Below are 22,671 nucleotides of genomic sequence, written 5' to 3' on the forward strand. Positions count from 1 at the left end.
TACATTGTTTATAAACTTGTTTATGTTCACTGGTCTTTCCTCTATTACATTTTAATGTAGTTGAGGACAAAATAAATATCTTCTTTTGGGTTTCATTTTGCAAACACATCTCTATTATTGGGAAGAGCTCTGACTCTAGAAAACTTACAGAACTAAAACAAAACTTACAAAAGGGTAATTTTATAATAATGTATATGCACAAACGAGGACAAAGTGAAGGTCAACTGCTCCATCAGGGTATGCATGGAAAGCTTCCTAAAACTGGTGCCAGGGCTGTACCATGAAGGCTAAGGAATAAATCTGGCAAAGCAATGTAAGGAGGGCATTTTAGGCCAATACCAAAAAACATACACTCAGAGGCATGAAAAGAGCATGATGCCTGCGGCACAACTACAAGCACACAGCTAGTACATGCTACAAAACCTCTGGTGTGCTGAGCGGCCGGAGGGAGAGCTGGGGAAGAGCCTGGTAGTCCGGCCAGCAGAACCCTGCCTGGACTTGAGTCTGGGCTGCAGGGAGCGCTGCTCCTACTCATTTAGAGTTGCACCCCAGCACCTGGCACCATGGCTTGCTTGCACTTTTCCCGACAATGTCAGAGATTCTTTTTCCAGCTATAATCAACTTTAAATATTAATGAAATGCAGAACACTGTCAATGTGAATTACATTCAGGGATAATCTACTGGAAAACCTTCTAAAATGAAGCTAAGAATATTTATTCATATCTGAAACTAGGTGTTGGTAAATAGTGCTGAATAAATTAATAAGTAAACCTGTGTCTCTGGGCAAGATCGCAGAAGAATGAAAGAATACTTTTAAAAAAGGAGAAAAAGAAGAAAAATTAGATGAGGAGAAGGAATTGAGGACAGAGGAGGAGGAGTAACCAGAGGAGGTGAGTAGCACAAGACTTAAAATACAAAGGGAACGGCAAGAGTGTTTCTGCGTTACAGTCTTCATTGCTGTCTCTCCCTCAGCTATCGGAGGGAGTCCCACAGGAGCCACTCACCTGGGCAGGTACACTTCTACTTTTTGCTTCTTCACAGAGTTGGCCCACTCTTCAATCAGCTGTGCTTTGATCAGTGGCTCCAGCGTGGCCAGTGGGACTTCCTGTCTGGACAACACCAGCATCATACTTATCTCGTCTCCCTCATATGGTATTTCGAGGACTTGGTAGATACCACCTGCTTCATTGGAGCCATCACTGAATTCTCCTAAAAAAGAAGAGAAATGTGAAAAGAGGCCCATATCGAAGCCCAAATAAAAGACTTAAATGTGGTAACTTTTTTTCAAAGTAGTGTTTAGATGGTAAAAAATTTATGCATCTGAGAAAGAGAGGGTTTGTTTAAAAATAGACTTGAAAGTCAAGTGAACCCTAAGCCCTGTAGAATTTTTTTTTAGAATCCCCAGAATTATTTCATATTTGTCATAACATGCTCTCTAGACTTCGTTTTTATTTTTAAATAGATTTCAAATGAGAATATAGATTTAAAGGATATTATTAGAAACCATGAAAAGTTCTGGTTAGAAAAATAAAGTCCTGGATTCAATATCACATCTACTAATATCCACCTGATTACTGAGAAGGGAAAAATTAACCATGTAATACCTGGTACTCTCTGTTAATATCACAGCTAAAAGCTTTGAAGCAAAGGTAGAAAAGCCAAAGTGAAATCTATTGCATTCTGCAATAGTTATCTAGTGTATTTGTGGTGACTATGACCTTTAGATTAAATACTTAGATAAATTCATTAATTGGAGTTGTAGTCTATAAACTTAACTAAATAGGCTTTCATAAATATTAAAGTAGTCTTGCCTGACCAGGTGGTGGCACAGTGGATAGAGTGTCAGACTGGGTTGCAGAGGACCCAGATTCGAAATCCCAAGGTCGCCGGTTTGAGCAAGGGCTTATCTGGCTGGAGCACAGGCTCACCAGCTTGAGCACAGGGTTGCTGGCTTGAGCATGGGATCATAGGCATGACCTCATGGTCTCTGGCTTAAGCCCAAAGGTCACTGGCTTGAAGCACAAGGTCGCTGGATTGAGCCCAAGGGTCACTGGCTTGAGCAAGGGGTCACTCATTCTGCTGTAGCCCCCCCCCCCCACCATCACGGCACATATGAGAAAGCAATCAATGAACAACTAAAGTACTGCAACAAAGAATTGATGCATCTAATCTCTCTCCCTTCCTGTCTGTCTGTCCCTCTCTCTGTCTCTCTCTCTCTCTGTCACACACACACACACACACACACATACACACACACACACACAAATAAAAAAACAAAGAAAAATTAAAGTAGTCTTTAAAACAGATGGTCCTAGCATGACTTTAAAAGTTTTCCCATTTCCTCCCCCCCCAAAAATAAGTAATGCTTTTGTTATTAATATTTTCCTATAATTCATCTATGTCCATTAAAAATCACATTAAACATTTTGGTTGTCAACTAAATGGGCATTTTCCTTTCTAGTTTTAATTGTTAATTTGATTAACTGTGATTTATCTTTTATTTTTACAACATATTTTAAATAGAATAAGCTACTAGTTCTAACATACACTTAGCTTACAACAAACTTGTACAGTGTACTATAGGGTATAAGAAGGATTAACACCTGATATTTCTGAAAAGTCCAATGAAATATCTTTAAAAATAATGGCAAGGATATTGAGTTATGTGACAAATTACAGACCCTCAATAAATTAATCTATAAATGAATAATTATGTCTGACCATATATACACAGATGTGAAAGCAAAATTTCAAAAGAATGCTTATAATTCAAAAAGTTGTGAGGAAGCCCTGGCCAGTTGGCTCAGTGGTAGAGCGTCGGCCTGGCGTGCAGAAGTCCCGGGTTCGATTCCCGGCCAGGGCACACAGGAGAAGCGCCCATCTGCTTCTCCACCCCTCCCCCTCTCCTTCCTCTGTCTCTCTCTTCCCCTCCCGCAGCCGAGGCTCCATTGGAGCAAAGATGGCCCGGGTGCTGGGGATGGCTCTTTGGCCTCTGCCCCAGGCGCTAGAGTGGCTCTGGTCGCAACAGAGCGACGCCCCGGAGGGGCAGAGCATTGCCCCTGGTGGGCGTGCCAGGTGGATCCCGGTCGGGCGCATGCGCGAGTCTGTCTGACTGTCTCTCCCCGTTTCCAGCTTCAGAAAAAAGTTGTGAGGAGTCAAGAGCTGGGTGGAATGTATGGGTTACTGGAAACCACCTCAAGGCCAATGACTTTTTGTAGTAACTGAATATTCTTACACAAGGCCAGGTATTTTTCTGTGAATAAACTTACTTTTCAGGTGTGATCACATTTATAAATTAAAGAAACATTGAAAAACTGCAATGCACATAATATTCACTCAAGATCTAATCAGAGGCTTGGTAAATGGAGCCAAGGAAATTGAATTGTAGCTCAAATTAAATTGACCAGAAATTTCAGTAATGAATATTTTGTGTTCTTTCCTAGAAATTTATTGATTATCTTAAAAGAGCAATAAAAGCCAAATTGTCATACCATAATAAAATTCTCCTTGTTGGTACATCATTGGAATTTGGACTTCACTTTCATCATCTTTAGTGAAGGAAAAGGTTCTAGTGTTTTCGGGTCTAAATTGTGACTTCCAGTTCCCCTTGAAATAAACAGCATTGATGAGGGCCAGATGAGTGACAGTATCAAAATCTCTCGGGGACACCAAATCTTTCAAAAGACCTATTCAGAAAAAATAAAAAGTTCATATTAAATAGGAAGATGAAAGGAAACCATACTAAATTAATAATAAAATTTTCAAGTATCTTACTTTCAAAAGAAAAATGTTACATACATGCACACACAGTTACAGCTTAAAGGCATCTAGAGTACCCACATCACCTAAAACAACACAAACAAGTTGATACTTGCACAAACTACAGAACCATGTACAACAGAATCTCAGGCTTGATCACTTTCTAGTGGCAAAGATGCATGCACAGGCTAAGCACACAATAAACGTTCCTAAATTTATTCTTGAACATTGTACATGATGAAAATGTCATTCAATTCAAACACGCCCCCATATACACTGGATATCTTTCTACCAAATACAACAACTGCTTTTGAGTATGTGAAACAGGTAAGTGAAAGCCAATTTAACCTATGATGCCTTATTTTCTATCTCTTGATATGTTCCTTTCCAAATCTGTTTTGAAAGATACTGGGTCTTTGTTGATTGCTAAGTGTTTAATAAGAGTTTGGAAACAAACAGCTTTTAATAATACAACTTACTCCAGGTAGATTATTATTTATGAATTATTCTTTGAAAGTTAAAAAAACATCTGTTTCTTTTAGCTTACCTTCTAACCTCACAGTTGAGTGATCTTAGTGAGAATGATCATAGAAAAAAGAAGTACTGTATAGTGAAAAAGCAAAGGACCAAATTTTGGTCTGTATTCTCTCAGTTTAGCAATCACAGCACTTCTTCAGGTGTTTACAAAGGTGCTTCAGCACTTTGAGGATTTATAGGACACAGGCATGTATCAGCAGGGTTTTTTTGTTGTTGTTCCAACATAAAATTTATTATATTATTATTATTATTTGGGGAGTTACACAATAGAAATTAATTTAATGAGTAGCTATAGTAAATCCACTTAAATTTGGACTCATTTTTTTAGATTCTAATTTCAATTATTTTATGGTAAAATTGGAAAATAAAATGATAAAATATGAAACATTTGAAAAACTTAAATCTTTAAACTCTGTTTTAACTCTCTTATTCTATTTTAATCATAAGAGAGCCACCAACTGCCATTCCAACCAGCATCTAATTTATTAGTCAGCTCAAGCAAAATTCCTTAAGGTAGCTAAGATTTGTATACAGAGAAAACCCGTCAACTGGAGAGCAGATTTCAAATTAATTTATCAGTGCCAAAATTCTATGCATGCAATAAAAATAAATTTATTTCTCAAATGTTTATTCATAAACAATACTTCTAAAGAGACTTAATCTATACCAAATAATTACTCAACTAAATGCTATCTAAAATTCAAAATGCAAAAGGAATGAGGAGATAATTTCAAGACTAAGTCAAAACTAAGCTATTTGAGGAAGAAAGAATGAAGGACATACTCTTTGTGTTATTCTCCACCCATTTATTGATGTGTTTGGCCACAGCGATACTTTGACTGAAGTCCACATGATTAACTTCTGCATTAAAATATTTTTTCATCATTTGCAAAAACTCATCATTGACATGAAATTCATTTTGCACAAAGAGGGAATTGGCAATTTTCATCACATACTGGCTTTTCTCAGCAGTAATCATGTTATAAAAATCCTTAAAGAAACAAAATTCTTCACCTGCAAAATGACACAGGATGCATGTATTATTGTTACAGACATGGAGAGTAGAGGAAGAGTAAAAACTCAGCCGGGGGCCCAAGGGAAAGCACTCCCTTGTTTCCCACAATCACATGGATAGGAGGTTAAATTTTTGTGCAATTTCTAGATGTTCAAATTATTATTTTTGCAGTTTAGTATTATCACCTGAAATTATCTTTCATTTTAATTGATACTTTGGTAGAATCTATAAAGTAAAGATTTGTTGGTTGTTTACTTTCACAGTATTTACGTTACTTCCATTAAATTAGCCTTATTTTTATCATCAGGAAATAAAAATTAAGTTTTAATTACCTAGTTTAAAAATAAATTTGTCTTTAAATTTACTTTTACTAGACTTTTTTTAACTTTATAACTAGAAAATCTACTAGAAATTGCTTTAGTTCTTAACATTTTAATGAGTTAATACACACGTACATTAGAAACATTAAAATGGAAATCTTAAATCACGTCAAAGTGATTACAAAATATCTTTTGGCTACAAATTTTCTCCAATACATGTAATTCGCATCATAATGCCACATTTCAAAAAAAAATTCTTAGATGCTATTTAAACAATGAAGATACAGTTGATTTTAAGCAAAAAAAAAAAAAAAAAAATCTGATATTCTTTGAGAATCATGTTGCTTTTCATTATAGCACTTGCCACAATTATGTTTGCATTTATTTGTGTGACAGTTGATTAATCCCTCTAGATTGAAAATGCTACCAGAGCAAGAACCATGTTTGGGTTTGTTTATCACAGTAAGGTTTATTTAAATAATAATATTATTATTGTTAATAGTAATATATAATTTCATTAGATTAACTCAGCCAGAGATGGAGCCCAGAATTAACTCCTTCCTTAGCCTTCCTCCTGTTTCTCCTAGCCACACCGCCTCAGTAAGATTACTTTCTTGCTGTGTGGAAACACTCCTGCCTCTGGCATAAAACAGCTTAACTGAGTTGAAAGTTAAAGGTAAACCATCATGAGACTTGAAACCTAAGTACATTTACCATTTTTTAGGCTGTCATATCCCATTGAATGACGGATTTCTTTCCGGGTAGATCCTTGGGCCCCAAGTTCCATCATTCCCATTGCAAAGGTGACACTCAATGGAGAGAAAAGAATATTTTCATCTTCCCCAGTAGCTCGAAGGTGGCTATACATGTTCACTGAGAACTCAGCAATGCTCTCATCAGGGAAAGTGTTCCCGACAGCTAAACTCTGCAGAACCAGCAAAGATAAGAGTCCAAGGAAAGCCATGCTGGAATAGTTTCAATCCTGGAAAATAGTAATTTACATATTAATTATCTCATTAAAAAAGAAATAAAAAGAAATATATATATAAATTATATATTTCTTAGCAAAGTTGTAAAGCACAAGTTTTTAAGCATATACAGTATTATTATCTCTATAATAAAAGTACCATTGAAGAATATGTTGAAAGGTTTTGTATACATATATTTCATATATATTATATATATAATATATCTTATTTACTTGTTTGCTTGTTTAATGCCTTCACATTTTCCATCCAGCTCCACAAATCCCTCCCTTCTGACAGCTGTCAGACTGTTCTAACTATGTGGAACATCTTATTTTTTAAAAGTCAATTGGCAGTTAAATGAACAAATAATATTGCTAAGCTATGAGGATACTCTCAGGCACAAGGTACCCCTGGCCCGACCTTCATGGGGTTAATATTATAAATAGATACATATATAACAAGTAATTATAGGTTGTGTTTGTTGAGGCTAATTTACCCATTTTTCATAGCCTCACCACATGTATTTTGGTTCTGATTTTGAAAGAGTTTACTTTAGCTTATACCACATGACATAGATCCAGGACAACAATAATGAAAACCAAAAGATATTTACAGGGTTTAAAATGAACTTGTGAAATTAGGCATTGGAAAATGCCACTGTATTCATTCACTCCAATTGTTAAAATTAGCGTACCATGCAGCGGGGTTACCTAGTAGTGGGAAGAGACCAGACACACACCTGCCATGAGAGGCCCTAGTTTGCTCTGCCCAGGCTGCAGAACCCACAGGAAGTGGTAACGAAGAGAAAAAGCAGATTCAGATCATCCTTGCTCATTTTCCCCTTACACTTTGTTCTCTTGAGGCTGCTGTCCTCAGTGACAATCTCCAAACCGATGGGAAGGAAGCTCCCACACTATCCTTTCATACTCGGGTAATGTTCCCATGCCAGCTTGTATCAACAACGAGTGATTCTATTGAAATGAACGTTTCTAAATATCAAGCTCAGCTGGTTCTTGAACCAATTTCTCCTGGGACGAGAGAGCGGTGTCAGTGGCCAGATATCTCTGAATACCGTGCTCCAGTATTTCTGCCTCTTGGCACCCAGTGTTCCAAAACCCAGTCTCCCCGTAGCCAGACTGGCACACGCTGGGCACGAATTCTCCCTTTCCTTGCATCCTTACACTTTACTTATACTTTATCACCGTAGGCATCTGAAAGCTAAACTGCTTATTACTTGTTTTAAATATATATATATTTTAATTATATATATATATATATATATATATATATCATTAAACCAACATTAAAAGTGATGTTGAGCAAGCACATTTGGAAAGCTGTATTTCAATTAGTATAAAATATTAATAGTCTCATTACTCAGTTAACAGAGTACATACACATTTAACTTAGGAGCAGTGTGTTTCCAAAAGATGTTTGAGTCAGAGCTTCCTAGTTAGTCCTATAATATTTTTAATTTTAATTTCTGCAAACTGCTTGGTTAATTTGTAAGACCTTCACATTTTAGGATTTAGTTTCAGGTGTGGTTTTCTTTTTGACTGAGAGGTTCCCAGTTTCTGTTTCCCCCACCCCACTTTTATAGTAAGCTTTAAACAATACTTATTTGTCTAGGAAAGTAAGGTTAGCCCATATGTAAACATGGACTCTCACCACCCACTGCGAGGAGGCAAAGGGCGGCTGCTGGGGGGTGGGGGGGCGAGCGCATGCTGCACTGTCAGGCATGCTGCACCGTCAGGCATGCTGCACCGTCAGGCATGCTGCACCGTCAGGCATGCTGCACCGGGACAGAAGCCAGCTGCCCAGACAACACAGCCACCAGCCAGTCTAAGCAACGTTAGCCATCCAGGGAGGCTGCTATGGAATGCTCTATCTTCTATGCCAGAAAACTGCAGAAAAAGATGGAAGTAAAATAGATGAGCTTTCTCTTTTTTAGATTCAGATGGCAATTTAGCAGGTACTCTTCTAAGTTAAAGGAGAACTTAAGCATATCCAGTACATGACACTTAGGATATCATACTGTTTAAGAGAACTTAGTAATCCAAATCAGATCCCAAAGTCTTTGATCTTAATCATGACACTACTGATATCAGACACACCATTTTATTTTATTCTTTTTTTAAAATTTTTTTTATTTATTCATATTTAGAGAGGACAGAGAGAGGGAGAGAGAGAGACAGAGAGGGAGAGAGAGGACAGAGAGACAGAGAGAGAGAGAGAAGGGCGGAGGAGCTGGAAGCATCAACTCCCATATGTGCCTTGACCAGGCAAGCCCGGGGTTTCGAACCGGCGACCTCAGCATTTCCAGGTCAACACTTTATCCACTGCGCCACCACAGGTCAGGCAGACACACCATTTTAACCTCCACCCTGTCAAGACCCAAACCTGGTCCTCATTACTTTCATTTAATGTTATCTAAGATAAGACCAAGAAATTAAAGTCAATATAATACTGTAGTATCTGTCACTCAATAACCCAAAGTATTTGGAAAATATGTATTTAATATGAATATAAAATTTCAGGCTGGGGACGTCAGAGTAATGGCGGGGTAGGAAGCAATACCGATAAATCTCCCCCAAAACTCAACAAGATCTTCAACCAGAAACAGAAAAACCTATACTTGGAGCTTCCAGATGCTTCGCAATACACCCAAAGGTATGATTGAGTGAAAAATTGGCTAAATATATAACCAAACCCCGAAGGAATTAGGGAGTAAGAAATGCTCCGCCTTCCTCACTAACCTAAACAGGGCGGCTTTCTCTGGTAACTGTGAATATAGAAACTGAGGCGGGCAAAGGGGGTGAATACAAACGGCCGAACCAGGCTGTGGCACGGAGATCCAAGCCGAGGAAAATCTGATCCTGTGGCAACCCGGGCAATACAAGCTAACACTCGCGCCAAACCCAAACAAAGAAAGACAAGCGGCGCGGCCATTTTACCCGGTCTCCTGGTTGGTGCGCAGTTAGTGGGCGAGAGATTTCTTCCTAGGCCCCGGGAGTCAGTGCCCGTGTTGCCCCACGGAGAGGCAGGGTCAGAGGCCTTTCTGTGGGCCGAGGGCAGAGTCTCTGGGCAGCCCCAGCGCCCTGGGAAAGCCACGCACGGGAGGGAGTGAGAACTAATTCCAACGGTGGAGATTTTCCGTGCCGGAGGGTATTTCACTCAGAGGGAAAGCGGCCGGCCTCATATCCTGGTTTGCGCGCGCATATAAGGAGTGAGCGATTCCTCCGAGTGCCTCGGCAGTGCGCGCCCGTGTCATCACACAGAGGAGCAGAGTCAGGGGCCTTTGTGTGGGCCAAAGTGGAATCTCGGGCCGCCCCAGCGCCTTGCAAAAGCCGCGCACGGGGACGGAGCGAGACTCAATTCCAACGCTGCAACTTTTCCCTGCGGTTGGGGGTTTCACTCAGAGCGTGAGACTGCTGGCCGGATATCCTGGTCTGCGCGCGCAGCCAGTGAGTGAGAGTTTCCTCCAAGCGCCCCGGAAGTGGGCACCCGCTTGTGTTACCGGACAGAGTGGCAGAGCCAGAGGTCTTTGAATGGCCGGAAAGCCCACCTGATTATGCTAGCAGCTCTGACTGACTGAGCCTTACCCAGAGCCCTGTGCTGAGTGGAAATAGAGTGGGGAGTTGCCAGCTCTTTGAGCCTCTTACTATCCAGGCAGAGGCAGCAGCAACCCCATAGCTGGATTATCAGGCTGCTAATTGAGGAAGGAAAGACTAGGAGAAAGGCTCTAGGAACACGGACTCTCTCACTGTCGGAGCCTATAAATGCTAATAGCCTAGACTGCCAACGAGACTAAAGCACAATACATGACATTGCCATAGAGACTTATCAACTGCAAACCTCCACCTGAGCGTGGCAAAGGGGCAAAACCCGGGGTACAGAGTCACCGACCAGGAAGAGGGAGAGAAAAGAAAAAGCAAGAAGATAACCTCTCAAAATCAAGAATAATCTGCAGACTTTATAACCTATCCCATTTTATTATATTTGTTCGTTTGTTTCTCTTATCTTCATTCTTGATACTTTTTTTTTCCTCCTCCAATTTGGCCGATTAACTCTCTACCGGTCTTACTCTCTCCTCTCCTTAAACTACACTACCCATAAGTGTTACATCTCCCATTATCTTTTCTCTTCTCTTCCTTTCTCTCTATGAGGGTTGCACTCCAAAACCCTTAACTCTCTCTCTCTCTCTCCTTTCTTTTTTCTTCTTTTAGTGGTTCCCTCTTTTTTTTCTCTCTCTCTCTTTCTTTTCTCCCTCTATATTAGTTTCTTCCTTTCTCCTTTATAACTCCTCTCACTCAAACCTCAATAACAAACAAATTATCTTATCTGGGACTCAAACTTATGTTTGTGGCATTCTGGGGGGTTTTTACTTCACCTTTTTAACTCACTAGCAGTGCTCCCATCCCTGGCTCTCCATATTATCTAGTTCTTGTTCCACTAAATACAATAGTAATTTTTTAATTTGTCCCCCCGTTTTTCCGTTTTCCTCTTAATCCTCTCATCATAACTCTTAGACAACCAACACCTAAAAGCAAATCATTTTATTCTTGACCCAAATTTTTTCCTTATTTGCTTTTTGTGGGTCCATACGCTCTTTTTTTTTTTTTTTTTTTTTTTTTTTGCCCCTTTATTACTTTTCCCCAATTCAGGCCCTCCATCACAGGCATTGTTTGTTATAATTCACAGTCCACCACAAGATTTTATCAAGAAAGAGGGGAGAGGAGAGGAGAGGAAAAAAGGAGGGGGGGAAATAATTTCCTTTTTTTTTTTTTTTTTAAATTTTTATTTTATTTTATTTTTCTTTATTACATTATTAATTTTTTTAAAAAAAAACTTTTTTCGATTTTTTTTTATTATTTTTTTTAAACTTTTCATTCTTTATTAAATCTCATTAATACTATCAACAAAACCACCTTCAGATGCCATTAAGGAAGAGAAAATCGAATATCATGGATACAAAAGAAAGAGAGGTAACACAGCTAGATGAGGAAAAATCTATGGAGAAAAAATTTAATATATTGGAAACCTTGGAGCTAAATGACAGAGAATTCAAGAAAGAAATCCTAAAAATCCTCCGAGATATACAAGAAAACACAGAAAGGCAATTTAGGGAGCTCAGAAAACAACTCAATGAACACAAAGAATATATGTCCAAGGAAATTGAAACTATAAAAACAAATCAAACAGAGATGAAAAACTCAATTCACGAGCTGAAAAACGAAGTAACAAGCTTAGCTAATAGAACAGGTCAGATAGAAGAGAGGATTAGTGAAATAGAAGACAAGCAACTTGAGGCACAACAGAGAGAAGAAGAAAGAGACTCAAAAATTAAAAAAAATGAGATAGCCCTACAAGAATTATCTGACTCCATCAAAAAGAATAACATAAGAATAATAGGTATATCAGAGGGAGAAGAGAGAGAAAATGGAATGGAGAACATACTCAAACAAATAATAGATGAGAACTTCCCAAGCCTGTGGAAAGAACTAAAGCCTCAAGTTCAAGAAGCAAACAGAAATCCAAGTTTTCTTAACCCCAACAAACCTACTCCAAGGCATATCATAATGAAATTGACACAAACCAACAGCAAAGAAAAAATTCTCAAGGCAGCCAGGGAAAAGAAGAATACAACATATAAAGGAAGGCCCATTAGATTATCATCAGATTTCTCAGCAGAAACTCTACAAGCTAGAAGAGAGTGGACCCCAATATTTAAAGTCCTGAAAGAGAGGAACTTTCAGCCACGAATACTATACCCATCAAAGCTATCCTTCAAATATGAAGGAGAAATAAAAACATTCACAGATACAGAAAAGATGAGGGAATTTATCATCAGAAAACCCCCACTCCAGGAATTACTAAAGGGGGTTCTCCAATCAGATACAAAGAACAAAAAAAAACAGAGCCACAAGTAAAAGCTCCAAGAAGAACACAATAAAACCAAATTTAAACTGTGACAACAACAAAAAGAAAGAGGGGGAGAAGATGGAGATTAACAGTAGCAAAGGACGATGGAGTGCAAAAGTACTCACAAAATAGTTCGCTACAATGAACAGGGTAGGGACCCTTTTCATTATTCAAAGGTAACCACCATTGAAAAAACCACCACAGAAGCACATGAGATAAAAAAGATAGCAACAGTGGAAAGATGTATGGAATACAACCAAATAAAAACAAAAGATAGAAAAACAAAAGAGAAGGATCAAACAAGACACAAAACTAACAGAAAGCAAGATATAAAATGGCAATAGGGAACCCACAAGTATCAATAATTACACTAAATGTAAACGGATTAAACTCACCAATAAAAAGGCACAGAGTAGTAGAATGGATTAAAAAAGAAAATCCAACTGTATGCTGCCTACAGGAAACTCATCTAAGTAACAAGGATAAAAACAAATTCAAAGTGAAAGGCTGGAAAACAATACTCCAAGCAAATAACATCCAAAAAAAAGCAGGTGTAGCAATACTCATATCGGATAATGCTGACTACAAGACAGGAAAAGTACTCAGAGACAAAAATGGCCATTTCATAATGGCTAAGGGGACACTGAATCAAGAAGACATAACAATTCTTAATATATATGCACCAAACCAAGGAGCACCAAAATATATAAGACAGCTACTTATTGATCTTAAAACAAAAACTGACAAAAACACAATCATACTTGGAGACCTCAATACACCGCTGACGGCTCTAGATCGGTCATCCAAACAGAGAATCAACAAAGACATAGTGGCCTTAAACAAAACACTAGAGCACCTGGATATGATAGACATCTACAGGACATTTCATCCCAAAGTGACTGAGTATACATTTTTCTCCAGTGTACATGGATCATTCTCAAGAATTGACCATATGTTGGGCCACAAAAACAACATCAGCAAATTCAGAAAAATTGAAGTTGTACCAAGCATATTTTCTGATCATAAAGCCTTGAAACTAGAATTCAACTGCAAAAAAGAGGAAAAAAATCCCACAAAAATGTGGAAACTAAACAACATACTTTTAAAAAATGAATGTGTCAAAGAACAAATAAGTGCAGAGATCAAAAGATATATACAGACTAATGAAAATGACAATACGACATATCAGAATCTATGGGATGCAGCAAAAGCAGTGATAAGAGGGAAGTTCATATCACTTCAGGCATATATGAACAAACAAGAGAGAGCCCAAGTGAACCACTTAACTTCCCACCTTAAGGAACTAGAAAAAGAAGAACAAAGACAACCCAAAACCAGCCGAAGAAAGGAGATAATAAAAATCAGAGCAGAAATAAATGAATTAGAGAACAGAAAAACTATAGAAAAAATTAATAGAACAAGGAGCTGGTTCTTTGAAAAGATCAACAAAATTGACAAACCCTTGGCAAGACTTACCAAGGAAAAAAGAGAAAGAACTCATATAAACAAAATCCAAAATGAAAGAGGAGAAATCACCACGGACACTGTAGATATACAAAGAATTATTGTAGAATACTATGAAAAACTTTATGCTACTAAATTCAACAACCTAGAAGAAATGGATAAATTCCTAGAAAAATACAACCTTCCTAGACTGAGTCAAGAAGAAACAGAAAGCCTAAACAGACCTATCAGTAGAGAAGAAATAGAAAAAACCATTAAAAACCTCCCCAAAAATAAAAGTCCAGGCCCTGACGGCTATACCAGCGAATTTTATCAAACATTCAAAGAAGACTTGGTTCCTATTCTACTCAAAGTCTTCCAAAAAATTGAAGAAGAAGCAATACTTCCAAACACATTATACGAAGCCAACATAACCCTCATACCAAAACCAGGCAAGGATGGCACAAAAAAAGAAAACTACAGACCAATATCTCTAATGAATACAGATGCTAAAATACTAAACAAAATACTAGCAAATCGAATACAACAACATATTAAAAAAATAATACATCATGATCAAGTGGGATTCATCCCAGAATCTCAAGGATGGTTCAACATACGTAAAACGGTTAATGTAATACACCATATCAACAAAACAAAGAACAAAAACCACATGATCTTATCAATAGACGCAGAAAAGGCTTTCGATAAAATACAACACAATTTTATGTTTAAGACTCTCAACAAAATGGGTATAGAAGGAAAATATCTTAACATGATAAAGGCCATATATGATAAACCATCAGCTAACATCATATTAAATGGCACTAAACTGAAGGCTTTCCCCCTTAAATCAGGAACAAGACAGGGTTGTCCACTCTCTCCACTGTTATTTAATGTGGTACTAGAGGTTCTAGCCAGAGCAATCAGACAAGACAAAGAAATAAAAGGCATCCATATCGGAAAAGAAGAAGTAAAGGTATCACTTTTTGCAGATGATATGATACTATACATCGAAAACCCCAAAGAATCCACAAAAAGACTACTAGAAACAATAAGCCAATACAGTAAGGTCGCAGGATACAAAATTAACATACAGAAGTCAATAGCCTTTCTATATGCCAACAATGAAACAACTGAGAAGGAACTCAAAAGAACAATCCCCTTCACGATTGCAACAAAAAAAATAAAATACTTAGGAATAAACATAACAAAGAATGTAAAGGACTTATATAATGAAAACTATAAACCATTGTTAAGGGAAATCGAAAAAGATATAATGAGATGGAAGAATATACCTTGTTCTTGGCTAGGAAGAATAAATATAATCAAGATGGCTATATTACCCAAAGCAATATACAAATTTAATGCAATTCCCATCAAACTTCCAATGACATTTTTTAAAGAAATAGAGCAAAAAATCATCAGATTTATATGGAACTATAAAAAACCCCGAATAGCCAAAGCAATCCTAAAGAAAAAGAATGAAGCTGGGGGCATTTCAATACCTGACTTCAAACTCTATTATAGGGCCACGACAATCAAAACAGCATGGTATTGGCAGAAAAATAGACACTCAGACCAATGGAACAGAATAGAAAGTCCAGAAATAAAACCACATATATATAGTCAAATAATTTTTGATAAAGGGGCCAACAACACACAATGGAGAAAAGAAAGCCTCTTCAATAAATGGTGCTGGGAAAACTGGAAAGCCACATGCAAAAGAATGAAACTGGACTACAGTCTCTCCCCCTGTACAAAAATTAACTCAAAATGGATCAAAGATCTAAACATAAGACCTGAAACAATTAAGTACATAGAAGAAGACATAGGTACTCAACTCAGGGACCTGGGTTTTAAAGAGCATTTTATGAATTTGACTCCAATGGCAAGAGAAGTGAAGGCAAAAATTAATGAATGGGACTACATCAGACTAAGAAGTTTTTGCTCAGCAAGAGAAACTGATAACAAAATAAACAGAAAGCCAACTAAATGGGAAATGATTTTTTCAAACGACAGCTCAGATAAGGGCCTAATATCCAAAATATACAAAGAACTCATAAAACTCAACAACAAACAAACAAACAATCCAATAAAAAAATGGGAAGAGGATATGAATAGACACTTCTCCCAGGAAGAAATACAAATGGCCAACAGATATATGAAAAGATGCTCATCTTCTTTAGCTATTAGAGAAATGCAAATCAAAACAGCAATGAGATACCACCTCACACCTGTTCGATTAGCTGTTATTAGCAAGTCAGGTAACAGCAAATGTTGGAGAGGCTGTGGAGAAAAAGGAACCCTCATACACTGTTGGTGGGAATGTAAAGTAGTACAACCATTATGGAAGAAAGTATGGTGGTTCCTCAAAAAACTGAAAATAGAACTACCTTATGACCCAGCAATCCCTCTACTGGGTATATATCCCAAAAACTCAGAAACATTGATACGTAAAGACACATGCAGCCCCATGTTTATTGCAGCATTGTTCACAGTGGCCAGGACATGGAAACAACCAAAAAGCCCATCAATAGATGACTGGATAAAGAAGATGTGGCACATATACACTATGGAATACTACTCAGCCATAAGAAATGATGACATCGGAACATTTACAGCAAAATGGTGGGATCTTGATAACATGATACGAAGCGAAATAAGTAAATCAGAAAAAACCAGGAACTGTATTATTCCATACGTAGGTGGGACATAATAGTGAAACTAAGAGACATTTATAAGAGTGTGGTGGTTACGGGGGGGGAGGGGGGAATGGGAGAGGGATAGGGGGTGGGGAGGGGCACAAAGAAAACAAGATAGAAGGTGACAGAGGACAATCTGACTTTGGGTGGTGGGTATGCAACATAATTGAACGACAAGATAACCTGGACTTGTTATCTTTGAATATATGTATCCTGATTTATTGATGTCACCCCATTAAAAAAATAAAACTATAAAAAAAAAAAAAAAAATATCATGTCCCAAAGACACACCAAAAAAAAAAAAAAAAAAAAAAAAATTTCAGGCTAATAAAAGGATTTCATTCATATAAAACAAAAACTAACCTACTGCAAACTAATAAGAATTACAAGAAGGCCAACTATATTATGTTCACAGGCATTTTTATTTACAAACAAATGTACCATGAGAAAATAACAATAGCAAACATATGATGTATGACCTTTGGCCAGTAACATGCATTCTTTCAGCTTAGTGATCTTGTTTGTGAAATGAGGATATAATCCCTACTCTGTATAACATTAAAAAAATAAATGAGATCTTGTGTCTGAAGCACCCATTTTAAACTACAAGTTATACTAATAAAGAACTTTATCATGACAAAATATTTCTTAGATATGTTTATTTGCTAAGTCAAATGAATGTTTTATCATTCCTGTTGGCCCGTCTAGTGTAGCACTATTAGCCCTTCATTCAATCAAGATTGATAGACATACCATGAATATATCAAAACTGATAAGGAAAGGCTCTCATTCTCAAGGAGCTCACGTCATCATTCAAGAGTACAGTATAGAACAGGGGTCCCCAAACTTTTTTCACACGGGGCCAGTTCACTGTGCTTCAGACCGTTGGAGAGCCGGACTATAAAAAAAACTATGAACAAATCCCTATGCACACTGCACATATCTTATTTTAAAGTAAAAAGACAAAACTGAAATAAATACAATATTTAAAATAAAGAACAAGTAAATTTAAATCAACAAACTGACCAGTATTTCAATGGAAACAATGCTCCTCTCACTGACCACCAATGAAAGAGGTGCCCCTTCCAGAAGTGTGGCGGGGGCTGGATAAATGGCCTCAGGGGGCCGCATGCGGCCTGTGGGCCGTAGTTTGGGGACCCCTGGTATAGAATATATTTCAGTGTTTGTATCTATTTTTAAAGAAGAGAGAAACTCAAGAATCATAAGAGTAAATCATTTTTCAGAAAAATGCATGGTCATGGATAACAGAACACCACATTCAATGGCCATGGTCGTCTGGTCCAGCCTTTCTGATGCCACTTCCTCCACCCCTGACCCCTGGCCGCCTTCACCTCTGCTGCCTCTCACTACTCTCTCCGAGTCTTCATTTTAATTCAGGGGAAAGGGAAAGATTTCCTTTTCTCCTTGTGCCTTCTAAGTATTGTGTTCTCCGTGGATCTATTCCTGGCCTTCTCTCTGTAAAAATATTCTTCTCAATCCTGCTGGTAAACTTCTCTCAAAACAAAGATACTTCAACTATTATCCCAATCATATTATTCCCAAGTAAAAAAAATTCTAACTTTGGCTTTATTTTTATCTTAATATCTGATGTGCATGGCAAATTGTTCTTGGTATATTTAGTCTTTGACTCTGCCAGCACTTCAAATTCAAAGTGGCTCAAATAAGACTCTGTCATCGATCAAACCCATTCCTTTATTTTCTTGAAACATCAAAATCCTTGACTCCTCTCCATCTCATTTTCCTTTATGTTCAATAAACTGTTAACACTTATTCTATACTACAACCCTGTCGCCTCTCCTATCTATCATCCTGTGGCCATTCCCATGGCCATAGTGACAGTTCTTTCCCTTAATGCATTCTCAAGGACTCCATCAATAGCTCAACCATTCTCTGAAACCCAGGTTACTGCCCTCTTTAACATAACATATGCATAGTCTCTGAGGAGCCACTGCGCCACCTCACCCGCAGGTGTTGTAAAGTACCAAAAGCTACAGAATTAATATTGATATTTTGGAAGGCTTGAAGAACATTTTATTAATTTGGGTTAAGATGTGCAGAGAAATTGTGAGAATAATCTCTGTACTGTGTGATTGGCATGACCAGGATGACCCTTGGCATTGTATTGTAAATGCAAAGGGGAGGAAAACATGGATTCCCAGACATTCCACCACACCTGTGGGGAAAAGGGGTGAATAGCTAGCCAGGTACAGGAAGGGAAAAGCCAAAATAAACCTTTTCTTATAGCAATGAGCCATTTACGGGCATTTGTCCCCACGGAAACTACCTCTTATGTAAATGTATGTGGTTAATACCTGTGACTGTGGACAGAGAGATGGCAGATGAACACTAGAAAATATAGGAATGCCTTTTAATATGTAAAGAGACATCTTTCTACCATTGTGTTGATTTGTAAGTTTTGTTTTCTCCAAAATAATGTATGGCTTGCAAATTGAACATGGTCCTATCATGTTAAAGGACATATGACTATAACCAATAGTGGTAAAGGACTCCTAATTACAATTTTTGCTTCTGTACTTCCCACTTACAAAACTATAAAAACTAAGTAGAACAACGGGGCGGGACACTCTCCCTCAGATTTTTGTTGGAGTTGCTGCTGCTTGGCCAAGCTAGACAATAAAGCTTTGGTGTGTAGTCGACGGACCTTGGTCATGTCTTCAATGTTTCGAGTCCCTCCGGATTAGGATTAACAGTCTCCAGATGAAGTATGTTGATGTACTATTATGAACAGGTATTCTATATTTATAAAAGCTTAGATCTCCCTCATCTCTGTAGGCTAAAGCCCAAAATCTTTCATCTTATACATAACTGACTGCACTGTGATTTAGCATAACTTTCTACCTACAAACTCTCCTTTATGAATCCTGCAACTCTAGCAGATGTCCTCTGGCGATACATATCCCGGAATTTCCCTCTCCTGTTGTTGGATTGCATCGTTCTTCTGGAACTACTTCTACCTGGTTCTAATATGTTCAAATCCTAACCACTCCTCAAGATTCTGCTCCACTTCCATTTCCTTCATGAATACCCTCCTGGTTCTTCAGTTAGAACCATTTCCCCTCTCTGAAATCTTGGCACCGTTTATCTCTACCACAGCCCCTAACGCTGCTTTCTTTTATGACACCTAATTCTGTATATGCATCATCTATTTTCCTAGGTCCTTTGAAGGCACAAATGTAAATAAATTCATCTGTGTATCTTAGAATAATTAGATAATCAGAATAAGTACCTAATAATACATTACACACAGTAGGTGCCAAATAACTATTTGTTGAATTACTATAGCATGAGATGTAAAGACCCTCAATGCTGCATTAGGAGGAACAGCAAGAGTAGCTGTTGCTTCTAAATTCATAAGACTAATTTAATCTGAGCCCAAAGGTAGTAGTACCTCATGTCCATCTTTTATTCCTTTTGATAAAGTGTTTCCTTATTGAGTCTGAAGCCATCTTTCCAGCCTGACAAAGTGGCACAGTCACTAATGCTGGCATAATGCAATGACTGGACATAGGATGCATTAACAAACAAGTACACCACCTTGAAAAATCACCAAAGGTGCTACCCAAGTATTACTGCATTAACATTTGTCTACAAAATGCCAGGGCTCCAACATTAATCATAATAACACACTGTGAAGTAAGTTACTCTCACTTAGAGCATTACTTTGTAGATTCATTATTTCCAAGCTACTGAATAAAAATGCCTTTACATAAAAACAAGGGTCTGCAGTATCAGAATAGTAGTAGATAGTGCTGTTGGGCTAGAAAAGGAAAGTAGTTCAGCTATAAATAAACTACCATTAATTCTTGCATTTTTCTTCCTTGTTACCAGTGCTAGGGTGGGTTGTGGGCATTATGTGCATGTATACTGCTTTAGAAAACACCTCATTGAAGCAGGTCAGGGAAGTAAATCTTCTTGTAACTGAGGTATGAAGAATCATAAAACTAAAAACTAGTACAATAAAAAAGATGGTCTTTTAAAAACTTCTTTAGTAGTTAGTCTTATATCTAGCGATGGATTGTTCTTAAATGCAACTTGCTTTGTTTTTGGTAACCCAATTATTTGATATAAAAATTGTTTTAAATTGTGAGATGAGAAAAAAAGGGAGGTGTTCTTTAGCAGGTGAGAATAAAGGCTAATGAAATTTCCTTCTCTGGCAAAAAAACACAAAACAAAACAGAAAACACACACACACACACACACACACACACACACACACACACACACACACACCTCTGAAAAAAACAGCCAAAGGAAATAACTAAGGAGAAATACTTAATTCCAAGAATACTGTCTTGAAGCCCTCTGGCCTATTAATTCTCAGATTTTTGCTCGTAGAAGACTAGTAATTTTTTTTAAGTTGAGGGAACCAATGTAGGGTTGCTAAATTTTTATTTAATCAAGTAAATACATTGGGATGGGGGCAAAAAATTTAACACAAATAATGCCTCTTATAGTCACATAAAAGAACAAACCAATCACAGAAAAGAACGAACATTTCAATGTGAAAGTAAGATAGTCCTTAAAAGTGGATATATTTGAATTCATTAAGTTCTACTACTTTTGTTTTTTCACGGTTTAGCACTTGGTACTTGGAAACCATTCTTTTAAGTTTGGTTAGCACTAGCTCACTTGGTGAAAACTGAAACAAGTTGAAGTCTCCAGGACTTTGTTTTCTGGCTTACTAAGAGAAAGAGTTAAACTATCAATAGATCAGCAAACACAAAGCTGGGAAGTTTGTCAAAGAATTTGTCACACATGCACAAAAAAAGAGTCATTACTTGCTGAAACAAACTACATTTTAGAAATCTATAATTTACTAAATTTCTTCACTTCTAATACACATGGTGTTCTTTCCCATCCCTAATTTTAACTTATCTGAAATTGGAACAAATCTTACAATCAATGTCCAAAGAAATCACTAGTCCTCAGACAGAGAGGAAGCTGTGACTCTGATGTCATTTTCTGTGTAAGGGTCGCAGCCTGGTCAAATGAGAACTTTAGCTATTTGTTTATTGTTGTTTCCTCAGTTGACTTATTTCCACTGCCTCCCACTGTTGACTCTTTGCTTAAATGTGAAGCTAGAATTGTCATCAAAGGACTGTACTATAATGGCAGCACAGAAAAGATAAAGGACCACATATGCTGAAGAGAACAGAAAGGTAGGTATAAATTCACTGTAAGTAATGCAAGTATTCATTACTTACAAAAATGAATCAACTGGTTTTCTTGTATAACAACAATCAGAGTTTTACAAAGGTTCCAAGAATAGAAGATACAGGCAAGTAGATAAATTTGTGCCAGAAATAAATCTCTTGTCCTTGGGATATATACAAAAGAACTTTCTGTTGGATGTCAATCAGTACGATTAAAGGCAGAAGAATTTGCCAAATCTCTCAAAATAAATCAGTATTTTTTCAAAGTTAGAAAAGTTGAATGATTCATGTATGCTTTGTGAAAGACAGCTCAGGTGCTAAGCTGTCAAAAGCTTCCTAATGACTTTCAAAATTAGCTGTATAAATGCACGGAGGGTAGAGGTGTGGGGGTGCACTAGTCAAATAATCAAATGGAAATCTAGAGAGTACACCAAAGGCATACTTGCAAATGATTTAAGATTACATGTTTAATCACAAAGACAGCTAAGAAGTTTGATCAGGAAACGTATTACGAAAGGTATCATGTCATCCGCATGGTAAATGATGGTCAAAAGTGATTCCGAAGAATGGTAAAAAGGCTTATACTTAATCTTTTTATGGTATAATATGCTAGAATATAAATAAATATACTCCATGGTGCTATTTTTGAAAGGAACTGTACATTTTTTTCTTTTAAAGTTTTTATTCCAAGAAAGGTGTTATTAAATAGAGATGTGTCTTAAAACCAAAGGGCCAGAACCAAAGAAATAAGGGATACAAGGAGGTTTAATTCTGTAATCTCAACACATATAAAATTATAATATAAA

At 37.4% G+C, this 22,671-nt stretch overlaps 1 protein-coding gene across 3 annotated transcripts in view; it reads right to left on the reverse strand.

The window, feature by feature from the left end:
• The window catches only part of SERPINI1 (serpin family I member 1), a 115,990-nt gene that overhangs the window by 32,784 nt on the left and 60,535 nt on the right, over nucleotides 1-22,671 (reverse strand). For all 3 annotated transcript variants that reach the window (XM_066347225.1, XM_066347226.1, XM_066347224.1), the window contains exons 2-5: nucleotides 6,347-6,614; nucleotides 5,081-5,311; nucleotides 3,493-3,687; nucleotides 1,006-1,210 (exon numbers count right to left, since the gene is read on the reverse strand). In XM_066347225.1, the coding sequence (XP_066203322.1) occupies nucleotides 1,006-1,210; nucleotides 3,493-3,687; nucleotides 5,081-5,311; nucleotides 6,347-6,596 (881 nt within the window). In that variant the 5' untranslated portion in view covers nucleotides 6,597-6,614. The remainder of the gene's footprint in view (nucleotides 1-1,005; nucleotides 1,211-3,492; nucleotides 3,688-5,080; nucleotides 5,312-6,346; nucleotides 6,615-22,671) is intronic.

The sequence above is a fragment of the Saccopteryx leptura genome, chromosome 8, assembly GCF_036850995.1.
Source record: "Saccopteryx leptura isolate mSacLep1 chromosome 8, mSacLep1_pri_phased_curated, whole genome shotgun sequence".
Taxonomy (NCBI): Eukaryota; Metazoa; Chordata; class Mammalia; order Chiroptera; family Emballonuridae; genus Saccopteryx; species Saccopteryx leptura.